Genomic DNA, 22238 nt, shown 5'->3' on the forward strand with positions numbered 1-22238 from the left:
GTTAGTAAGGGATATAAATTGTTTAATCCCAAAACAAACAAAGTTATTGTAAGCAGGGATGTGGAATTTATTGAAGATGGAGTGTGGGATTGGTCAGTTGAAGAAAAACAACAAATGGGTATCAATATTGATACTGAGACAGTAGCTTCAGATTCTCAATTAATTGAGAATACACCAAATTCTCTTGATACTCATGATACTTCAAATTTAGAGTTGCGTCCCAGTTCATCTCGTACTCGAGTTATGCCATCAAGGTTTGATGACTATGTTGTAACCAATGATAATGATGATTCTGACGAAGATTTTGCAAGTTTTGCATTTTTTGCAGATTGTGATCCTATCACTTTTGAAGAAGCAGTAAAAAATGTGGGGTGGATTTCAGCTATGGATGATGAAATTCATTCCATTGAAAAAAATGATACTTGGGAATTAATTTCTCTTCCTGCAGGAAAGAAATCCATTGGGGTGAAATGGGTTTTCAAAACCAAGTATAAACCAGATGGTCAAGTAGACAGACTGAAAGCGAGATTGGTGGTGAAAGGGTACAAACAAAAACCAGGTATTGATTATTATGAAGTTTTTGCACCTGTAGTAAGACTTGATACTATTCGTATGGTTATTGCTTTGGCTGCCCAAAATAAGTGGAAATTACATCAAATGGATGTAAAATCTGCTTTTTTAAATGGGGTACTTGAGGAGGAAGTCTACATTGATCAACCTCCTGGTTATGTTAAAAGAGGTCAAGAAGAAAAAGTTTTAAGGTTGAAAAAGGCTCTTTATGGATTGAAACAGGCACCGAGGGCTTGGTACACTCGTATTGATACATATTTTCTGGAAAGTGGTTTCGAAAAATGTCCTTATGAGCCAACTGTCTATATCAAATTTAATTCTCATGGAAATATCCTTATTGTATGTTTGTATGTAGATGATTTGATATTTACAGGGAGTGATACAACTATGTTTGAAGAATTCAAGGAGACGATGACTAACAAATTTGAGATGACAGATTTGGGACTTATGTCATATTTTCTCGGTCTTGAAGTCTTGCAAACAGGGGAAGAAATTTTTGTATCACAGAAAAAATATGCTGCAGATATCTTGAAACAGTTCAAAATGGAGAATTGTAATGCAATTAAGACTCCAATTGAATCAAGACAGTGTTTAGACTATAACGGTAAGGGTGAATTTGTGAATCCAACTTATTATAGAAGTTTAGTTGGTAGTCTTCGTTATTTGACTTCTACTAGACCTGATATTGTGTTTGGAGTGGGATTGATAAGTAGATTCATGGAAAAACCTAGTCAGATACATTTGCAGGCAGCAAAAAGAATTTTGAGGTACATCAAAGGTACCCAAACTCATGGAATTTTGTACTCACCTACTGACAATTTTAATCTGGTTGGTTTTACCGATAGTGATTGGGCAGGTGATATTAATGACAGGAAAAGCACTTCTGGTTTTGTATTTCACCTTGGTTCAGGTGTATTTTCTTGGTCATCAAAGAAACAACAGGTAGTTGCACTCTCAACTGCAGAAGCTGAATATATAGCTGCAGCCTCATGTGCCAGTCAAGCTGTTTGGTTACGACGTCTACTCGATGAATTTAGTAAGAAGCAAGAATCACCTACAACTATATTTTGTGACAATAAATCAACTATTGCCTTAACAAAAAATCCAGTATTTCATGGAAGAAGTAAACATATCGACATAAAATATCATTACATTCGTGAGCTTGTGAAGGATAATGAGATTGATGTGAAGTCTTGCAAATCAGAAGAACAAATGGCTGATATTTTCACTAAGCCATTAAAGGTTGATTCATTTTACAAGTTGAAGATCATGATGGGCGTTATACCGTTTGAGTTTAAGGGAGGGTGTTAATTTTAATGTTATTTTATTTAAACTCAAAATTGATTTAATAATTAAGTTATTAGTGAGTTAAGTTAGTGGGTAGTTATTTTCTTTAGTTGATTAAGTTAGTGGGTTAATGGATGAATTAGTGGAATCATGTTACTAGTGGTCTTAGTTAGTGGGTAGAATTTGGGTCTATAAATAGACCAGTCTTTGTAGTTTATTTTTATCAAATCAAATCAAGTCAAGTATTCAATTCAAGTTAATATCTTCTTTATTCTTCTTTGTTTGTGCAAGTATTTTTAATTTCCAACAAGCCCTTTCACCACACTTATATGGTAAATTTTTTCTTTGTTTTTAGTTCTTCATTTTGATTTTGCAGCGGGAGAATCTAAGTCAGAAACGAAAAATTGTTGGAAAATGGTTCGATATTTTTACAAAGTTCTCCGCATCATTAAATCGTCACACTTTTCCTAGATGTTCACGAAATAGACCAAGTTCAAATATCATATTTAAACTAGTTTCCATTAGTAGTCTCATTAATTTCACAAAATAGAGTTAGTATTTGTAGTTGTGCTTAACTACAAACATGAACTACCAAAATTATATCGAACGATTACAATCAGATAAATAACTCCATTACATAAATTAGATTGCAACAATTATATAAAATTATTCAAATATCATATGAAATCTTAATCTCCTGATATCTACAATTGCTTCTGCATAGCAACGGCCTTTTTTTTAGTTGATCCAATTTGTTGTACGCAATTTGTTCGCTTGATCATGTAAATTAGTTAATTAATGAGAATGAAAACACTGTGTGTGACTTTGTGCAAGGTTATATAAATATTTGTATTCTACTGGTCGGTTTTCTGCTTTATTTTTTCATCATAGAATATGAAATTCATGTTTTCAGGGAGACTAGTAAATTGATGCAAATTAAAATAAAAGTCAATTCCAAACAATAGAAAACAAAAACTCCGCAAATTTATCGGGAAACTTGAACATTCAAAAAAGATAATATAGTGACCAAGAGCAATGTACAAAGATAGAAAGAAAAGAGCAAGGCAAACCCTAAAAGAGAGAAACCATCTTATTAACATGAATACCCAACAAAGAAAAAGATAACATGTGGTACCAATCCCTTCTTGAAAGGGTCAAATGACAAGGTTTATGGGAACAAAACTGAGGAGATCAACCAATCTGAATCCAAACGACCCTCAAATCCATTTGCAAAGTCGTTGAAACTGATGGAAAAACTACTCCGCTTCGATTCTTTCAAGAAGAAGTCTGGGACTTGAGATTAAAGGCTAGAGTTTAGATGTCATCAACTTCAACTTGAAGCAACAACCCAAAAGACAAAGAGAATAGAGTTTTCATCTATTTCACTTTCTATAGGCATTGTAGTTTATACATGAAAAAATCGTAAATATAAATCTCAAGTTCGGGTGATTTTCTTCTTTGATAGATTCATTCTCATTCCAGATACACAGAGGTGGGTAGTCCAAAGCTACTAAATTTCGATACGAAAAAGAAAAACTTGCACGAGGAAGACACTTTTTTTATTTCAAGCAGATAATGAGCATCATAAAAAATGTGACAAAGAAGTAATTTGTAAGAAAATATATTACCAGTAATCCATACAAGAACACGATCCATATCTGAAATGATGAAATCGATTTGCATCTCTAATAACAATCTCACGATTATATATCTCCGACAGAAGCTTCATCACAGAATGACAATCACTACAAACACGAAGGTTCTTTACCACTCTGATGGTTGTTCTAGGTTTTGTACTGATAAAACCAAAAGCAATTGCCAACTTTTCACTATGATGTCCAAGTGAACTTTGCTTCACCTCTTCCTCTTCGATATCTAACAAAACTTGATTTGTATCAGGTTGATACCCAGCAAGCTTTAGTTTTTCTCCCATTTCGTCTAGCATTTCATAAATCTCTTTCTTCTTTACGTGAGTAATATCTCCGACGATGAACTCGTGAACAACCCCATCCAATTCAATAGAACTACACCCAGGAATTTTCTTTACGCCTCTTTCCCACATCATTTTCCTCATTTTGTGAACTCCATCCCAGTTATCAGAGATTGCGTATATGTTCGATAACAAGACATAACTCGCATTATCGTTTGGTGCCAGTTCGATAAGTCTAAGTCCAGCTCTCTCCCCCATTTCAAAATTTCTATGGATTCTACAAGCACCCAATAAAGCTTTCCACATAACCACGTCAGGCCCATATGGCATAGTTCGAATTATATCCTCTGCCTTATCAAACAAACCCGCACGACTAAACAGATCGACCATGCATCCATAATGTGCTATATCTGGGGTGATCTTGTAAATTTCTCGCATCTTTCTGAAATTTGTAACACCATCTTCGATCAAACCTCCATGACTACAAGCATTTAGAACACAAGAGAATGTTATTGCATTGGGTTTAACTCCCTTAGACTCCATTGAGGAGAAGAGTTCGATAGCTTTTATGCTTTGCCCGTTTGATGCTAGGCCAGATATCATTGAATTCCAAGTATCCACACTCTTCTTCTTTGTTTCTCGAAATGCTTGAATCGCTCCATCTAAGCACCCACATTTTGCGTACATGTTTATGAGTGCTGAACCTAGATTTTCATCAAGCACGATCTTATTCTTGTCGATGTAAGCATGAATCCATTTACCTTGAGCAAGAGCACCCAAATGCGAAACTGCAGATAGAATACTAATTAATGTAACTTGGTTCGCTAACTCCCCATTTTCTTGCATTACCCGAAAAAGTAGAATAGCTTCCTTGAATTCTCCCACTTGCACATAAAAACCAATCATTGTGTTCCAAGAAACAACATCTCTCAGAGGCATTTCATCGAACAGTTTATAAAGTGATTTTCTATCTCTACAATCTGCATAAGCTTCAAGCATGCTATTCCAAGCGACAATATCTAATTCAGTACTTTTATCAAACACCTTTCGAGCATCTAAAATCAATCCAGAGATCGAATAAAGATGGATCAATTTGTTTCTAATATACGCATTTGATCCAAGCCCAAGCTTGATTATCTGAGAATGAATCTGTTTTCCAAATTCGGGAGCTGGTAATTGGGTGCAAGCATTGAGAAGAAAAGTGAAGGTAAAATGATCAGGTTGGACTGATTTCTGAAGCATTTGATCGTAAAGAAGAATGGATTTAAGTGGGTTTTGATTCTTGAGGTTTCCTCTAATGAGGGTATTCCATAAAAAAGGGTAAGGTTCTTGAACAGAATTGAGGATTTTTTCTGCGTATTTGAGACTTCCATGATCTGAAATGGCATAGAACTCGGCAAGTCGGCTAGCTGAGTAAGGGTCTGAGATTTGAGAGGATTTGATAATTAGGGCATGGATTTGTTTGGCTTCATGAAGGTGAGAACAGAGGAGTAAGAGGGAGAGGTTTGTGTTTGTAGTAGGCGTTGGTTTCTTTGTGTTGGGGAGATTTGTGGCGGGAAAAGTGTTTGAAATTCTAACCGTTGAAGTCATTGGGGTGCTTGAAGATCAAGGGGCAAGGGGGACTGGGGAGTAATGACTACTGTGTTTCACAGAAGGAAAATGATTCTCTCTCTCTCTCTCTCTCCCTCTCTCTTCCGGAAATAGGGATGAGGCTTAAGGTCTGAGGTGTACAGATCTGATTTTGCCAATATGGCATCAATTTGATAGATGAATGGGAGGATAAGATAAAGATGGCTAGATTACTGAAAAGAAATACACACCTATTACAGATGAAGGTGAATAGAGCGAATGAACGCGCGTCTGATCGAAGCAATGCGTGTCTGATCAACGCGGAGGAGAATAGAAGTACTCGGCTTTTAAGAATTGCCATGGATAACGATGGTGGTAAAACTGGACTACTTGGTGGATTTGAATAAGTTATTGGTATTTTATGAACTCTATTTCTGCTGAAACAAACCCTTTTTTTTTTGAAGTATGAGATTGAAGGAAACATTTGAACATTGGGGGTTCAATCTTTTAGTCATCAACCCAAGAATGGTATACTTGAATCTGAAATTGATGTATTTATGGTCATGTAAAACTTTGACTGACATACTACTAACTTTGATGGAGGCGAATATTGGTGATAAAATGAGTGAAAATGTGGGTTCACTTGGTGTTGGATGTCATCCAAGTAGAACATACCATGATCATCAATGACTTGACTAAAATGAATCTTTTACAATAAACTGTTTTTATGAAAGGGAAAATCTCTTTATATAGTTGTAGAGAGATAGCTCGAAAAGCACATAAAGGTACTCCAATGAGTTACTAAATCTTCTTCTAGAACAAAGAATTTATATTAAAACAAGATCCTAAATTGATGTAATTACAAAATGTGGTAATTAATAAGAAAACAGCTACATAAAAAGTACTAAGTTACAACGCCAACAACCTTTACGAAGAAGGCAAACAAGGTAGTATTAAGTTAAGCGAAACAGAATGCAAACATAAGTTAAGAAAAGGCTAAAGTTTCTAGACAAAGTGAAGCTGATTCCTCCGCTACCGCAGTAGTATTATAGGGCATTTTGATTGTTAAGGGACAAAAGACTTTCGGAGAAAATAGTAGAAAAGCTATTACTGCATATTTGTGGAACTGACGACGGGATTGTACTTAAATCAACCTCTGCCCAACTACCCATCTTCCAATTGTAGCAATAAGACATAAATTTATTCTTTCTTGGACCCCAAACAGATGATGTTACGAAAACCTTGTCCTGTGATCCTATGAAAGTATCGAATGTAACACGTTGACATTCCTCCATATAGAAAGGCAATGAGATATTTCTTACTTCACTCCATTTTCCGTTCTTCCTGCAAGAAGAACTATTAAACGTATCATTGATCTCCTCCTCCTCCTCTTTGTAATCATCATCTTCGTATATATACATCTTGAACGTACAATTGTTCAGTCTAACAGCCATAGCTAAACTTCCATCCACTTCAAATAACTTAACAATCTCATCACCAAATACAACCCCAGGGTGACAAGGAATGAAATCAGGGATTGTGACTGTTCTGAACTTCTCACTTCCTACATCAAATGCCACTAAGTACACGGGACGATAATCATGTTTTGACGCCGAACGACAGAGAGAAGTATTGGTCCAGTAGATAACACCATTCACGTAAACAAAATCCTCGTTTAGGATACACGGCGGGACCTCTGTGATCCGTCTCCATCTATAATTATTATTACCTTGGCCCCCAATGGTCAAAACCTCACAAATAAAATAAATGCCCGTGACATTGGACATCATTTGCCACACACAAACCAATTTGTGTTCATTAGTGGCAGGATCAAAACCGATTGCATGGTTGGATGCAAAAACATTGTGGTCCAACTTGAAGCAAGGGATACAATTATTGAGATATGGTTGTCCAACTCTCAACGATGATTGAAACCAAGGTGACATTTCTCGGGTGCCGATATTGTATACACGAGTAGCATATTCTCTAGTCTTCTCGATGAGACAGATTAAACCGTTTAGAGGTTTCGAAATAACATCGTAAGAAGACGAGTCAATCTCTCTTACCGTGTCAACCAATAGCTTTAGTTTTGTGTTGTTGGAGTGGGGGCAGCCGCCACCATTGTATTCTTCTTCTTCTTCTTTATCTTTATCTTTGTGTTCTTCAAAGATGAGTTGAGCTGTAATGTGGAATTCCTTATATGGCCAAGAGTCAATGATTAAGGTACCTTCATATCTCTTTCGCGTTTCTTGTTGTTCCTCGGTGAGCGGTACAGGAACGACCATAAATAGGCGAGGACGTTCTTGTTTTGAACGGGTGAGATGTATATCAATCAATACTTGATTTTTTTGAATGAATGAGCACCATCTTTTAGAAACAGTCTTGAAACGGCAAAGGGATTTCACTGGAAGCCTACTTAGTATCTCAATTACTAACCAATCATCATTACGACTACTACAAATACTACCAGTACTAGTACATCTAACGATACCAAAAGAAGAAGAAGATGATATTTTCATCATAATAATACCTTTTCCTTTGGAGGTCTTCTTCTTTCCATTGCCATTAGGTTTAGGTTTCTTTCTTTTGAACGACGACAGTTTAAAAGCACCTTTCATCCCTCTAAAAATCATCCCTACCACTCACTAACTGATCCATACCATAAATATATATATACACAGTTAATTAATAAATCATGTAGAAAAAGAACACTAAAACCCTTGATTTAATTAATTAGGAGAAATTCAATACCATTGTCAGTCACTCACCTTCTCTGAAGCAACTATTATATGAAGAAGAGAGTTTGAAAGAGTATAAAGAACTTAATTCCAGCTGAGAGGTTGATCGCTCGGGTTGGCCAGTCGGTCGTCGTCGTCAATTCCGCGTCTACTTGTTGCTCGGTTAGGTCCGAGCACTGAATTTTTAGGGTTTTATTAGCCCAAGGCCTTTGAAATCTTACCCTTCATTTTTTACGGCTCGGAATTCAATAAAATTGTTAACTTTTTTTTTTTGTTTTTTTTTCTTTTTATGTTGAAAGAATAAAATTGGAAACTTTTTTTTTGTTAAGGAATAAAATTGGAAACTTGGTAATGGAGGAGTTGTGACCTTCCTTTATGTTGGGGGCCGTCACCGTTAAAATTCTATGTCCGATCAATATGACCCGTCTAAATACCCGTCTAAATACCCGATTAGTACTAGTGACTGAATAAATCCGTCTTCATTTTCAGAGGTTATAGAACATCAGATTTTATAGACTTAAGATGATCGTTCTCTTTCTGAATCCCTTCATTTATATCGTTCTCTCTGAATCTTTCCATCCATTCGAAGTTTTGCTCCGAACATCGTACTACGAAGGTCTGTATAACTTAGTGTTATCTTCGTATATATACATCTTGAACGTACAACTGTTCAGTTTAACAGCCATAGCTAAACTTCCATCCACTTCAAATAACTTAACAATCTCATCACCAAATACAACCCCAGGGTGACAAGGAATGAAATCAGGGATTGTGACTGTTCTGAACTTCTCACTTCCTACATCAAATGCCACTAAGTACACGGGATGATAATCATGTTTTGACGCGGAACGACAGAGAGAAGTATTGGTCCAGTAGATAACACCATTCACGTAAACAAAATCCTCGTTTAGGATACACGGCGGGACCTCTGTGATCCTTCTCCATCTATAATTATTATTACCTTGTCCCCCAATGGTCAAAACCTCACAAATAAAATAAATGCCCGTGACATTGGACATCATTTGCCACACACAAACCAATTTGTGTTCATTAGTGGCAGGATCAAAACCGATTGCATGGTTGGATGCAAAAACATTATGGTCCAACTTGAAGCAAGGGATACAATTACTGAGATATGGTTGTCCAACTCTCAACGATGATTGAAACCAAGGTGACATTTCTCGGGTGCCGATATTGTATACACGAGTAGCATATTCTCTAGTCTTCTCGATGAGACAGATTAAACCGTTTAGAGGTTTCGAAATAACATCGTAAGAAGACGAGTCAATCTCTCTTACCGTGTCAACCAATAGCTTTAGTTTTGTGTTGTTGGAGTGGGGGCAGCCGCCACCATTGTATTCTTCTTCTTCTTTATCTTTATCTTTGTGTTCTTCAAAGATGAGTTGAGCTGTAATGTGGAATTCCTTATATGGCCAAGAGTCAATGATTAAGGTACCTTCGTAACTCTTTCGCGTTTCTTGTTGTTCCTCGGTGAGTGGTACAGGAACGACCATAAATAGGCGAGGACGTTCTTGTTTTGAACGGGTGAGGTGTATATCAATCAATACTTGATTTTTTTGAATGAATGAGCACCATCTTTTAGAAACAGTCTTGAAACGGCAAAGGGATTTCACTGGGAGCCTACTTAGTATCTCAATTACTAACCAATCACTACTACAAATACTACCAGTACTAGTACATCTAACGATACCAAAAGAAGAAGAAGAAGAAGATGATTTTTTCATCATAATAATACCTTTTCCTTTGGAGGTCTTCTTCTCTCCATTGCCATTAGGTTTAGGTTTCTTTCTTTTGAACGACGACAGTTTAAAAGCACCTTTCATACCTCTAAAAATCATCCCTACCACTCACTACCTGATCCATACCATAAATATATACACAGTTAATTAATAAATCATGTAGAAAAAGAACACTAAAACCCTTGATTTAATTAATTAGGAGAAATTCAATACCATTGTCAGTCACTCACCTTCCCTGAAGCAACTATTATATGAAGAAGAGAGTTTGAAAGAGTATAAAGAACTTAATTCCAGCTGAGAGGTTGATCGCTCGGGTTGGCCAGTCGGTCGTCAATTCCGCGTCTACTTGTTGCTCGGTTAGGTCCGAGCACTGAATTTTTAGGGTTTTATTAGCCCAAGGCCTTTGAAATCTTACCCTTCATTTTTTACGGCTCGGAATTCAATAAAATTGTTAACTTTTTTTTTTTGTTTTTTTTTCTTTTTATGTTGAAAGAATAAAATTGGAAACTTTTTTTTTGTTAAGGAATAAAATTGGAAACTTGGTAATGGAGGAGTTGTGACCTTCCTTTATGTTGGGGGCCGTCACCGTTAAAATTCTATGTCCGATCAATATGACCCGTCTAAATACCCGTCTAAATACCCGATTAGTACTAGTGACTGAATAAATCCGTCTTCATTTTCAGAGGTTATAGAACATCAGATTTTATAGACTTAAGATGATCGTTCTCTTTCTGAATCCCTTCATTTATATCGTTCTCTCTGAATCTTTCCATCCATTCGAAGTTTTGCTCCGAACATCGTACTACGAAGGTCTGTATAACTTAGTGTTATATTTTTTTTTTCTGAATCTTTAGTAGTCCTCACTAGTTTCATTCATACTTAATTATATATTGGTTTCGTTCATACTTAATGGTTCATTTCGTATTTGTTGTTTGAGGGTTGTTTAACGCGGATGAAAATAAAGTTATAAGTTTCTGTAAATTGTCAGTGGAAAGCCCAAATTGAGACTGTCCAACTGGCCCAATAAAATAAACGGTCAATGGACAAACAATTCTTAAAAGTGACTGTCCGAGACCGTCCGAATAAATAGGTGGTCACCAACATTTTGTGTCTGAGTCGACCGCCCCGATGAAGTTAGAACTCCAGTATCGACCGACCCGAACCGATTCACACCCCTATCTATAAGCATGGAATTGGAAATGGCCGTTAATCGTTCCCCGTGGGTTATCATGGACGAATTAATTATTTTGCAGGAATATCAAGCCTAGGTAGCCCCAATTGATCACAACTTTGATAAATTGTGGTTTTGGATTGAAATGAATGACATACCCAGGTGGCACCTAAACAGTACCACTATCAACAGGTTGACACCATATCTCGGAAATTACAAGCGTACTTATCAGGATGATGTGCGACAACGGACGGTTTTTGGGAGAGTGGGAGTTGAATTCACCATTGCAAATCCTCTTCCTAAAAGGATGAATCTGAAGTTATCTAATACTCAATTAGTCTTGGTTGAATTACGTTTCGAAAAGTTACTCCATTTTTGTTCTTTCACGTGGTCGTATAGGTCAAACTATTAACTTTTGCCCTATACTGTTACAAGTTGGAAATATGCTTAAATTAAATTTGACCGAAGAACAAAAAGCATTGGTTAAATTGCCCATGAAACCTAAATACGTGGACAATTTTTAAGTTCATTTGTCCACCTGAGGTCATGGTAAAGGATCGGCTCCTTTACCAGAACTAATTTCTCTCCAACTGTCGGCATTTTGGGATCTGCTGTGACGCCCCGTGTTCCGAATCACGGTTTGCCAGGCAGTTTATAAAAGAAACTCGGCCTAATACTAACTCAAACCAGTTTCAAATATAAACCCAAGCCAAAACTCTAATCACGGGTTACAAATCGAGAACAAACACAGCGGAAAATCAAATATAGTTTAAACCTTTCGAAAATATGCTCGGAATATATATGTAACCCAAAAATAGTTTTCATAAAGATAAAAACAATTTGAATTCATGTATATGAAAAATTCACAGACGAGACTGAATTTGGACAGAGTCTCCTCTATAAATTGAACATATCAAACCTGAAAAACCTGTCAAACATTCATACATATCTCATAAACTTCTAAATATCAATAGCATCAAATAAAAAGTGATAATGTGCATACTATTTACATGTGTACAATCGCAAATAAGTGAGAGAACGATCCTAACTATTCTAGATGATACATATATAATATTAACGTTGTGATTATGTTGAAAATATAATGGAAATTACAATCTTACATAATGTGAACCGTCGAAGTAAACTATGTCACTCCGGGTCACCAATACCTGCAACTGAACAACAACAAATAGGAATGAGATAACCCGAAGGTCAGCTCAGTAGGATACCTAGACATCCTACCCGAACCACACACATCAACATTTTAATACATTCATAGTTATAAGTGTTACATATATACAGATATATACAGAGATATCAATATGCACACGAAGCAAAGCAATATAGCAAGATAATTCTTCTAGCTTACCAAGATCACGACTGAATACGCCCTCAGTCGGGGTCACCTACTATTCGGCTAGGAAGAACCGTTCGGCCTTTGTTAGTGCGTAGGCAGGCGGCGCCTTATCGAACGTTTGACTACTGCAGTGTACACATGGATCCACGTAATACCCCGGTAAGAGCTTCCGTAACTCTCCCTTCGTCATCATCGCCCATCGGGCTGGCTTGTGATCTCAATACGCATCGAATAGTAAATCTCACCCAAACAATGATACGCTTAGAATATGTCATGACTTACCCAGACGACTATAAGAGCATCGTCGTGTAGCAGAGCCATATACCCACGGCGATACAATTATCTCATCTTGAGGCGCGTCTTATCTCCGGCCAGATCTGACGCTTCCTCGCAAGGTAACTCATTGACCATTCGAAGAATACCCAAACATATACATGAACCTATAATAGTATTAAATGATCTGATAGGCTCCCAAAGCTACAAGAACAGAGCCCTCCTAAAGGTCCCATCAACCCAAAGGAGAAGAGCGTTCTCATGTCTCAAGGTAGGGTAAACCCAGTTTAAAGCCAAGCTTTTACAAGTGTCCACTTTCAGGGAATTAGTATTTTCTTATTAGGAAAACTCGGGTAAACACCCTCTCTTATTTCGGTGAAAACATTGTAAGTATCAATCACAACAGAATTCAAACCACACACACCAGTGGTTTAGTAGAATAAATAAACAAGCATGGCATTGGGTCAGTCCCCTAATCACTCCAAGGGTCGGAATACCCCAACTCTCATCCTCTCCGGACCCCATTCCGGGTAAACTAGAATGGTCGTTACCAAACGGCTGGCCACGCACCGAGTGTAACCCTTGACATAATTCATGGCTAATCTATAATAAAACAGAAATAAAAAATCTACCCCAGTCCGAGATCTTTTAGGTCTAATCTTGCTAGAAGATTGTTGTTTCAGGGGTTCCTGAGATTTTTTTAAGGTGTTTTGAGATGTATGAAGGTTGGTAATCTTGATCGAATACTTTATAATCTTATTTTTGAAGAGAAATATCTATTTTGGGTGTTATCTTGATTGAATCATCATTAAATTAGGTAGACCTCTGAAATAGATTAGAGAAAGTCGAGAGAGAAAGATAAGGGTGCTCGGACGCCTTTCGCAAAAGAGAGAAAGAGTACGAAGAGCAATTGCGTGGATGCCTTCAGTCACTTTCAACTGACCATCTGTCTAAAGAAAGGCACCCAAGTGACGCTAAAGTCCCACGTGGACAATCTGATTCGGCCGATATCTCTATTTCAAATTTGAGCATGATTTTACCTCAATTTTTTAGGCAAATTCTCGTAGCTGTTGAAAGTGTACGCCAAACCCTCCATGAGTGTTTGACTAGTGATTACATACTTAAATATGTAGGTTTTTGTGGAAATCAAAAGCTAATAAACCAACTTTGTTAGTAGGGGAGTACCATCTCCTAATAAGATAAACTGCACAAGGATAATTTATTATCTATATATAAAACAGAAGGGAAAACGAGACAAACATCCTTTTTCAATTATGGATATTGTTTAGGGGTCAATTTTATATTTTTATCCTCTCTGAAAAATTTCTGCTTTTGGTCCCCATTTTATATTTTAATCTCGGTCGTTCATTTTAATTAAGAAAACTTTTAACTATCCAGATCACCTTTTTGATCCGCGCCCTTTTACAACTTCGTTTCTTCTTTGTGAAAGCCCTAACGCCTTTCTCCCCATCTCCCCTTCAGTTTTCTTTAATTATTTGTTTTCAGTAACCCCCCTCCATTTGTAATCTTCTTTAATATTTTCTTGACTCTCCCCATTAGTCACCTAAAAAAATAGATTTTTATCTAATACTCTTTGCCTGCATCACCAAATACTTTCACTTGTTGAAGAGATAGGTATGCACAGAGTCAGAGACCAAAATCAGACCCATTATCGACGTGAAGGAAGAGAGAATTTGATCTTGTTTGGCGTTAAATTAAAGCTTTTCAAGGATTAGGGGTTCACGATACTTCTCATATTCTTTTTTATTTGTTGTAATTTTCTTTTGAGTTCTTCTAAGGTGTAGTTTGAGTCTTCTTTATTTTCTAGGTTTTGATAAATTTGATGAATCTTCTGTCTTCAGGATCTACTCTCAATCTGCCACTACACAATCTGCCACTACAGTCTTTTAAATTTAGAAGATGAACATGTCAAAGGAGCTCCTAAGATAGATTTTCTATATCTAGCCCGTTTAAGTATTTATTTAACATCTATTCATGATTTAAGTAGTCTGTAGTTATGCGTGTTTAGGAGAAAGGTTTAGTAAGTTGAGTTTATTTTCGTATGCTGCAAGTAGATAGGTATATACTTTTAACAACAAAAAAAAGTAGATAGGTATATATGGTGTTAAAACAAAATAATGACATTAATTTGGTCAGACATAAATATTGCAGCAAACTTTACTCCACTTTCATAGCATTTACGCAAGTCGAGTAATCAATTATTTTGCATTGTTTGGCAATTTATCCACGTTTGATTTTCCTGCTGAAATTTGAATCATCGATCACAAGATATTCGATTTTCTTGTATTTTATTTTTCTTGCATCTATAAAAACTATACATTTGATGGTCTTATTTTTCTTTAGAAATTTTAAGCTGAGTTGTCTCATCATGCTTTATCATGGGTTCTTTTTTTAAATTGGTTTCTCTTTGTGATAAATTTGTTTTTTTTTTCTTGAAATTGTCAACGTGTCTAGAACCTTTGACCTATAGGGTGGAAGACTAAACCTCTTACCACTCCAACCAATGGTTGTTGACTTTGTGATAAATTTGTTTCACTCCACGTGCATAACTACTTTTCTTTCCTCTCTAACAATGCAACTATGTGGAATTTGTTAATAACAATTAAATGGCCATCGTGAAAATGGGCGGTGATCAATTTTGTATCCAATTATCGACTAAAAATGTGTCACCACCAAATTTTTTTCACATGAAATCAATTTCATTTTATTCATTGGCAAATGTCGTTCATCCTGAGAAGACACTGTTTAATTGTATAGATAAATTTTATTGTAATTGAACGTAGTTAAGTTAGGTTTGATTTTATATTGGTTAATGTATATAGTGGTGGCATACTTTTATTTTTTTATGAGATAATGGTGGCACACTTTTTGTTGAAATAGGCTGCTATTTATAAACTAAAATAAAATATCCTTACAGTACTTTTTAATAAGAAAATAAGGCACTTGCTTCCATATCTTTTCTTTTTTCTTTCTTCTCGCCCACTTCGCTAAAGCATCTGCTTGAGAGTTCATCGTTCTATTTATATATTGGAAGGAGACACCCTCAAAGCTTCTCGTCATATTTCTAATGTTCTGGATGTGGATCTTTGATTGCCACCCTATCGAATGCTTTCGATCTTTGATGTGTTGTATGAGGTTGTAGCTGTCACTTTCGATGATAATGTGCTTGTAATCTCTATGTATTGCCCATTCCATACCTTTGCAAATAGCTATAGCTTCGCTCTCTTCGCTGTTTCTAGCTCTAGTGTAAGCGGCCGCGGCTTCAATGAATGTAGCCTTGTGATCGTGAATAATTAATCCCGTGCCTATGCTTTCATCAATCTTCGTGAAGGAGGCATCAACATTGATTTTTAAGAACGGTTCTGTTGGGGGGGACCATTTTCCGGTAACTTTATTTTTTTCCTTTATAATTTCATTATTATTTTCCGGGTAATTTTGTATAGCGTTGATGATGCTTGATGTCTCGGTTTTGGTTCTTTGGAAGCAACTATTGCATCTAGTTTTCCATATAATCCACAGAATGGGTTTTATTTGGATTGTTTCATCTATAAGTAGAATTGTTCCACGCGAAAATCCAATCTTTTATAGATTCAATGTTGCCTGAAATGATATTAAAGTGGAACCAGATATTCCTGGCCACCGGACAATGAAGAAGTGCGTGTTCCATTGTCTCTATTTCATTGCATATGTGGCAGTTCATATTGTTTCCTATGTATTTTCCTATTCTGCCTTTAACCGGCAGCGCCTTGTTGCATATTTTCCAGAGAAAGATCTTAATTCTGGGGATAACAGGCAGCCCCCAAAGAAAATTCCAATTGGTTTGATCGGGATTCGGGTCGATATTTCCTCTTCTCAAGTGATTGTATAACGATTTGACCGTAAAGTTTCCAGATTCAGTTAAAGCCCATTTCAGTTCATCGTTACCTTCCTGATTGATTGGAATTGTTCTTATCAAGTTTTTGGTATTTTCATCAAAGATGTCCCGTATTATGTTTTCGTTCCATTTGTTATTTTCTATAAGTTGAGAAACTTTTGTTAGATCTTGAACACTATATTTTTACTTCCTAAGTTTGTAAGAGCAAGACCATAATAGGATGCAAATTTTTGGGCAAAACATGTTTACGGGAAAAAATAAGATCATGTAAAAAAGTGTTTAACAAATTCCGTGCCATTTCATCAAAAAAAATAAAATAAATAATTATACTCTCGTAAGATAATAAAATACACTGAAATAAAATTATAGATATAGTGAAAGGATGAATTATTGGTACAAATAATGGCAAAATAAAATCCTATATAATCACATCTAAAAGAAGTTGAAAGCTATCTGACATTCAGACACAACCAATAAAACTAAATTTGTCCAAAGCGATAATAAGAGAGATATAAGGTGTAAGAATTAGGGGATGACATTTGCTCAAGATAGGATATTCATATTCATTGCTAGAGATATTTTATAACATCTCTATCGGATGTAGGGCGGCAGATAAGGAGGTGCGACTGTTCCTCTTGACTTCGCTCCGCCTTCTTTAATATTAGTTAGAAAATATATGTGTGTAGGTAGGTGTATTACTCTGTCATAAAAATAGGGGTAGCTTAGGGGTTGTTGTATTATTTTTTTTATTTTTTTTTTGTTAAGAGTAGGGGTTGTTGTATTAGGTAAGGCATAAGAGGTCTTAGGTTCAAACTCTCTCACATTGTCTTGACAACTAACATTGACTTAACAACTAACATGTATAGTTAAACTATTGTATTTACACTAGAAATTGTCTTTTTCAAAATTATTAATGCAAATCAATTTTTCTTTCATGCCGTTTTAATCTATAGTAGTTCTATCTAACGTATAATTTTGGCTCCGTCTTCGATTTGATATATACATCTATAATACTCTGTACTAAATAATGTAGTTGTATTAATAATTTTCTCTCATTAATTATTGTATTTGCAATCTTTTTTCATTCGGTACAAAACTTCGTATTTTCTAGGATTTGGACGGAATCCACCACTCAGATGCTACTCAGGTGTGGCCCTGGGCCAAAGCGAACAAAGCGTTGCTTCGGGCCACCGGCTTTTGGGGGCCACCAAAGTCATTAATTTCTTTAAGAAATATACAAGAAGCCCAACTCTCTAAGAAAATTATAAGGGCCTCATTTAACAAAGGTTAAGTAAAAAGGGCCACCAAATTTGATGATCTTTAAATGATTGGTGGGCCCAACAGTTTGCTTGGCATGAAAAAAAATGTTTTTTGAAATTTGAATATCCAAATCATGAAATCCCAATATCCTTTTCTTTCATCAAGCCAAAGTGTCAACCCGGACCCGAGAACACCCTCTTCTTCTCCACTACGGGATGGGAGATCCATTGTCATCTACTCATCTCACTTAGTCACCTAGTCACCTTCCCTTCTTGAATTCTTCAAAGTCATTGAGTTATTGTCTTATTTAAGATAGAATAAATCTTATTTTCTACTATTTATTTACTTTTTCTCTCTCTCCTTCTTATTATATATAAATATATGACCTTTAGATGTTGTAGAGTTTATTAAATTCATCTAAATCTAAATTTCTATTTATTTACTCCCTCTCTTTCTTGTTATATATTATAACAAAATTGACAATATATAGATGGTGTAGGGTTTATTAAGTTAGCGAAAAACTATTCATGAAAACCTAATCTTTAATCATAATTACTAGAAGCTTTAGAAGAATTGGTGGAGACAAGTGATGATTCAAAAACAGTTCATGATGCCGAAAATATATTAGAACAAGACTTGTGAAAATTTTGAATTCCTTTTGAGCTCGGTTATTTGGCATAATATATTGTTTGGGGTAAACTCTGTTAGCAAAACACTTCAAGCTGAAGAAATAACTATCGATGTTGCATTAGAGAAATTGAACGGACCCATTCGTTATCTTGAAGATATAGAGAAGTGGGGTTTGAAGACATGATTGAAGCTAAAGAGATTGCCATTAAGATGGTAGTTGAAGCAACATTTCGGAAAAAACGTATTATTCGAAGAAAGAAACAGTTTGATGAGAATGTGTGTGAAGATCCACCAATGTCGGCTGCACAAGCATTTAGAGTTAATTATTTCATATACATATTAGGTTATGCTCTTTGTTCATTTAAGAGCAGATTCGAGCAATTTCAGAAGTACAATAAATATTTGGTTTTCTGTTTAAGCTAAAAAAGTTAAACTCCCAAGATGATGGTGATTTGAGAGATTCATGTGTTCGCTTTGAAACCTTTTTCAAGCATAATGAGTCATATGACATAGACGGACTAGACTTATTTTCTGAACCGAAAGTGTTGAAGCGTCTTTTACCAAATGAGATCAAAAGACCATTTGAATTGATAGATTATTTGAAAGATAAGAAAGGTTGTTACCCGAACACATGGGTTTCTTATAAAATTATGTTGACTATACAAGTTACCGTTGCCTCTGCAGGAAGAAGTTTTTCTAAGTTGAAGTTGATTAAGTCTTATATTCGATCTACTATGTCGCAAGAAAGGTTAAACGGGTTAGCTATATAATCTATTGAGAAAGATATGTCTAACAATCTTTGATTATTCGACGATTATTAGTGACTTTGCATCGAAAAATTTCAAAAGAACAAAATTTCAGTGATTGTAATCATCAAAAAAAACTATTTTGTTTATAAATATGATGAAAATATTTTGCAGTACTTACGGTTTTCATGTAATACATTTTACAATTTGATAGAAAGGGCCACATTTTCAGACCTCGCTTCGGGCCACCGAAAAGTCAGGGCCGGCCCTGATGCTACTTGACATTGGTGAAATTTAAATGTTTAGGGCCACCCTATTTAAATATGCAACTTGCTCCAAAATGCACACATTTGATTGAGTCAAGTCACGGGAGAACGACAAAGACTACACACAAACCGACAAATACAAATATCTAAATCTCCTCCTTGAATTGAGCCTTTACCACATATTTAAATGAAAGTTTGTTCCTCCACCAAGTTGACGAAAAGTCTATCTCATTTCTCAGCGCTCTACTACTTGTCCAACTTCCTTTCCAAGAGGTAAATGGAAACCCAATTCCTACATTATTATTCCTTGATCATCAACCTTCTATTTTCCATTTTTTCGTTTTAGCTATCAACTTTGCCTTCACCGTATCTGTTCTTACCATCACTCTTCGCCAAGACTACCCCAAGTTCGCAAAATTTGGCAGACGGGTTGCCGTTGGCTTTTCAGCGTCGGCTCTCATTATATTGAGTTGGGCCTTGATACCTACTTCCTTTAGTTTTGATACTTCATTTCTTTCTTCGGCTACTCTCATATAAGAGGTCTGTATCTACTAGATAATCTATTTGTACTTTCGGTAGGACTAATCAACTTATTTCTCTTTAGGTACTTACTGGTTCCCTTTTTTTTGTAGTCTATATCATATATAATGAGAAGAAGAAAGAGAGATATAGGAGCTCGTCTCATCGTCTGGATATAATGAAGTTGCCCTTGAATCAGTCCAGAGAAAGTCAACTCACCGGAAGTTCTAAAGACGCCTCCCATTATTGCTAAATGCGCCTCTTTTACACATGAACCCTCACAAAATTTGGCTTAAGGGACGCATATAGCAGTAATGGGGGCGACTATGGATATTCCTGAATGCATCTGATGGAGTAAGGACTTGATCATTACAAATTTACTACTAAGTTGGTTGAGTGAGATGGTGTCTTATAGATCACTAAATCGATTGGTACTTTAGATGTTTTGTGAACACCAGCCTCCTGATTGACAGATCGCCTTATTAGTTATCGAAGGTTATTTCTGGTTTTCTTCTCTTCATTGTATTTTTTTTTGTCTTTGGGCTGCTTATGATAATTTTTCTTTCAGAAAGAATTTGTGAACAGAGTAACGAAAAAACACTACTTCGATTAATACAATCAAGGTCAAATTTAATTCACCAAAGTCCATATGCCCTTCACCAGAATTTTATTACCACCTTTCATGAAGATCGGGATACTATGCTTACGATAAATAACCCTATCACGCGTAACAAAAGGTGAATTTTTGTCACAAATAAAACTTTTTAGGCATGACAAACTTTGATTGTTCTTATTGTTGTTTGTAGTTTGCTCTTCTGCATTGGTCAATCTGATTGACCGAGGCTGGTATTGCCCCCAACCAAAATTATATTTTTCTAAGCACCCACCTTCCAACAAGGGTTAGGACAACATGATTCCGAGAAATAACCTTCATAGGCGTAACAAAAGGTAAACTTCTATCACAAATAACACTTTTTAAGCCCCGATAAAATTTCTATTGTTTGTAGTTTGCTCCTCCTCCTCTTGTGTTCTTTTACAACAACACTTCACCCATGTAACTTTGCGAGCCTTAGCCGTCATTGGTATTGTTCTCGTTTGGATACTTAGGCCCAAACCAATGGATACATTTGTTTGTAAAGGCACCACGAGGCCACTCAAAAGACTTCAACGCTAACTAAGCTTGAGCGAGCACCTATAGCCTATAGCCTATGGTCTAGGTGCTTTCGTATGTGCTTTTCATATGGTGTCGCATTATTACACCCTCAAACTAATTTTTTAAAAAAAATTTGTTATATCAGATCCCAAAAGTTAGGAATTTAAGTGGGTTTAAGTTAAGTTGTGGGTTTTGGATTTGGGTTTGTGGGTAGGAATTTAAGTGGGCTTAAGTTAACTTTTGGGTTGGGTTTGGGTTTGAGTTGGGTGAAGGTTAAGGGCTAGGGGGCCTTACCTAGATATGCCACTGCATATATGTAAGATGTTTTATGTCAAATTGATAAAAATTAGGCACTAAACTAATATCCAATCCATGCAAAAAACTATTTGTAAGTATAAGATGAAGCATAAACAAAATTAGGCACTAAACTAACGACTAACGAGGGTGTACCTCTATGGGGGTTGTTTTACATAAGGAAACCAATCACTTGTTTCAGCATGACATAGTCACTCCTAAGTTTTGCAATCCAGGACATGAGCTTATGTAGCCAACTCATCATCTTCTCCGGGAAGGTCGCCGGCCGACCAATTTTCCGGCCGGCGACCTTTAAACCTAAAAAAAAAAAAAAAATAAAAAAAAATTTCATCTCTCCTCTCTCTCTCTAAAAAAAAAAAAAAAAAAATTATTTTTTTAGAGAGAGAGAGAGAGGAGAGATGAAATTTTTTTTTTTTTTTTTTTAGGTTTAAAGGTCGCCGGCCGGAAATTGGTCGGCCGGCGACCTTCCCGGAGAAGATGATGAGTTGGCAGGTTTTAACGAGGTGGCAGAGAGAGAAAATATGTTGGAGGAGAGAGAAAAGAAATGGAAGAGAGAGAGTAACGGTGTTATAACGGGAGGGGGCCATATGAGCATTTCTTGTAAAGTAGGGGGCTAGGCAGGAAGCTGGTCACAAAGTAGGGGGCCATTAGGGAAATAACTGAGTCATTAAAAAAACTCATTAAAAAAACTGAGTCAGATAGATAATTGTCTCTGCTCAAAGATGAGCAAAAACCACAAATAAAACAGATTACAACAACAACAAGATAAGTTAATCATACAAACAATAACTAGCACAGA

General features: G+C 36.1%; 2 protein-coding genes, 1 long non-coding RNA gene and 1 pseudogene across 4 annotated transcripts in view; 1 reads left to right on the forward strand and 3 right to left on the reverse strand.

Moving 5' to 3' along the window:
• LOC147563345 (uncharacterized) overlaps positions 1-20537 on the forward strand; it is a 58534-nt gene extending 37997 nt beyond the window's left edge. Inside the window, exons 2-3 of the long non-coding RNA XR_015223847.1 lie at positions 19675-19992; positions 20085-20537. This is a non-coding gene — a long non-coding RNA (uncharacterized LOC147563345). The remainder of the gene's footprint in view (positions 1-19674; positions 19993-20084) is intronic.
• On the reverse strand, positions 3395-6164 carry LOC147563346 (pentatricopeptide repeat-containing protein At5g48910 pseudogene; annotated as a pseudogene). Its single transcript, XR_015223830.1, has one exon. The product of XR_015223830.1 is annotated as a pentatricopeptide repeat-containing protein At5g48910 pseudogene (transcript).
• LOC147563347 (putative F-box protein At2g02030) lies at positions 6159-7989 on the reverse strand. The gene has a single exon (XM_086636840.1). It carries the CDS (start codon positions 7987-7989, stop codon positions 6403-6405), a length of 1587 nt encoding a protein of 528 aa, XP_086492966.1. The 3' UTR covers positions 6159-6402.
• LOC147563348 (putative F-box protein At1g32420) lies at positions 8467-10212 on the reverse strand. The gene is made up of 2 exons (XM_086636851.1): positions 10085-10212; positions 8467-9969 (listed from the first exon to the last, which is right to left on the reverse strand). The coding sequence occupies exon 2, from the start codon at positions 9951-9953 to the stop codon at positions 8703-8705; it is 1251 nt and encodes a 416-aa protein (XP_086492977.1). The 5' UTR covers positions 9954-9969; positions 10085-10212; the 3' UTR covers positions 8467-8702.
• Positions 20538-22238: the final 1701 nt, after the last annotated feature.

Source organism: Eschscholzia californica, unplaced genomic scaffold (assembly GCF_041429995.1).
Source record: "Eschscholzia californica isolate CP2 unplaced genomic scaffold, dmEscCali1.0.p SCAF_1, whole genome shotgun sequence".
Classification (NCBI taxonomy): domain Eukaryota; kingdom Viridiplantae; phylum Streptophyta; class Magnoliopsida; order Ranunculales; family Papaveraceae; genus Eschscholzia; species Eschscholzia californica.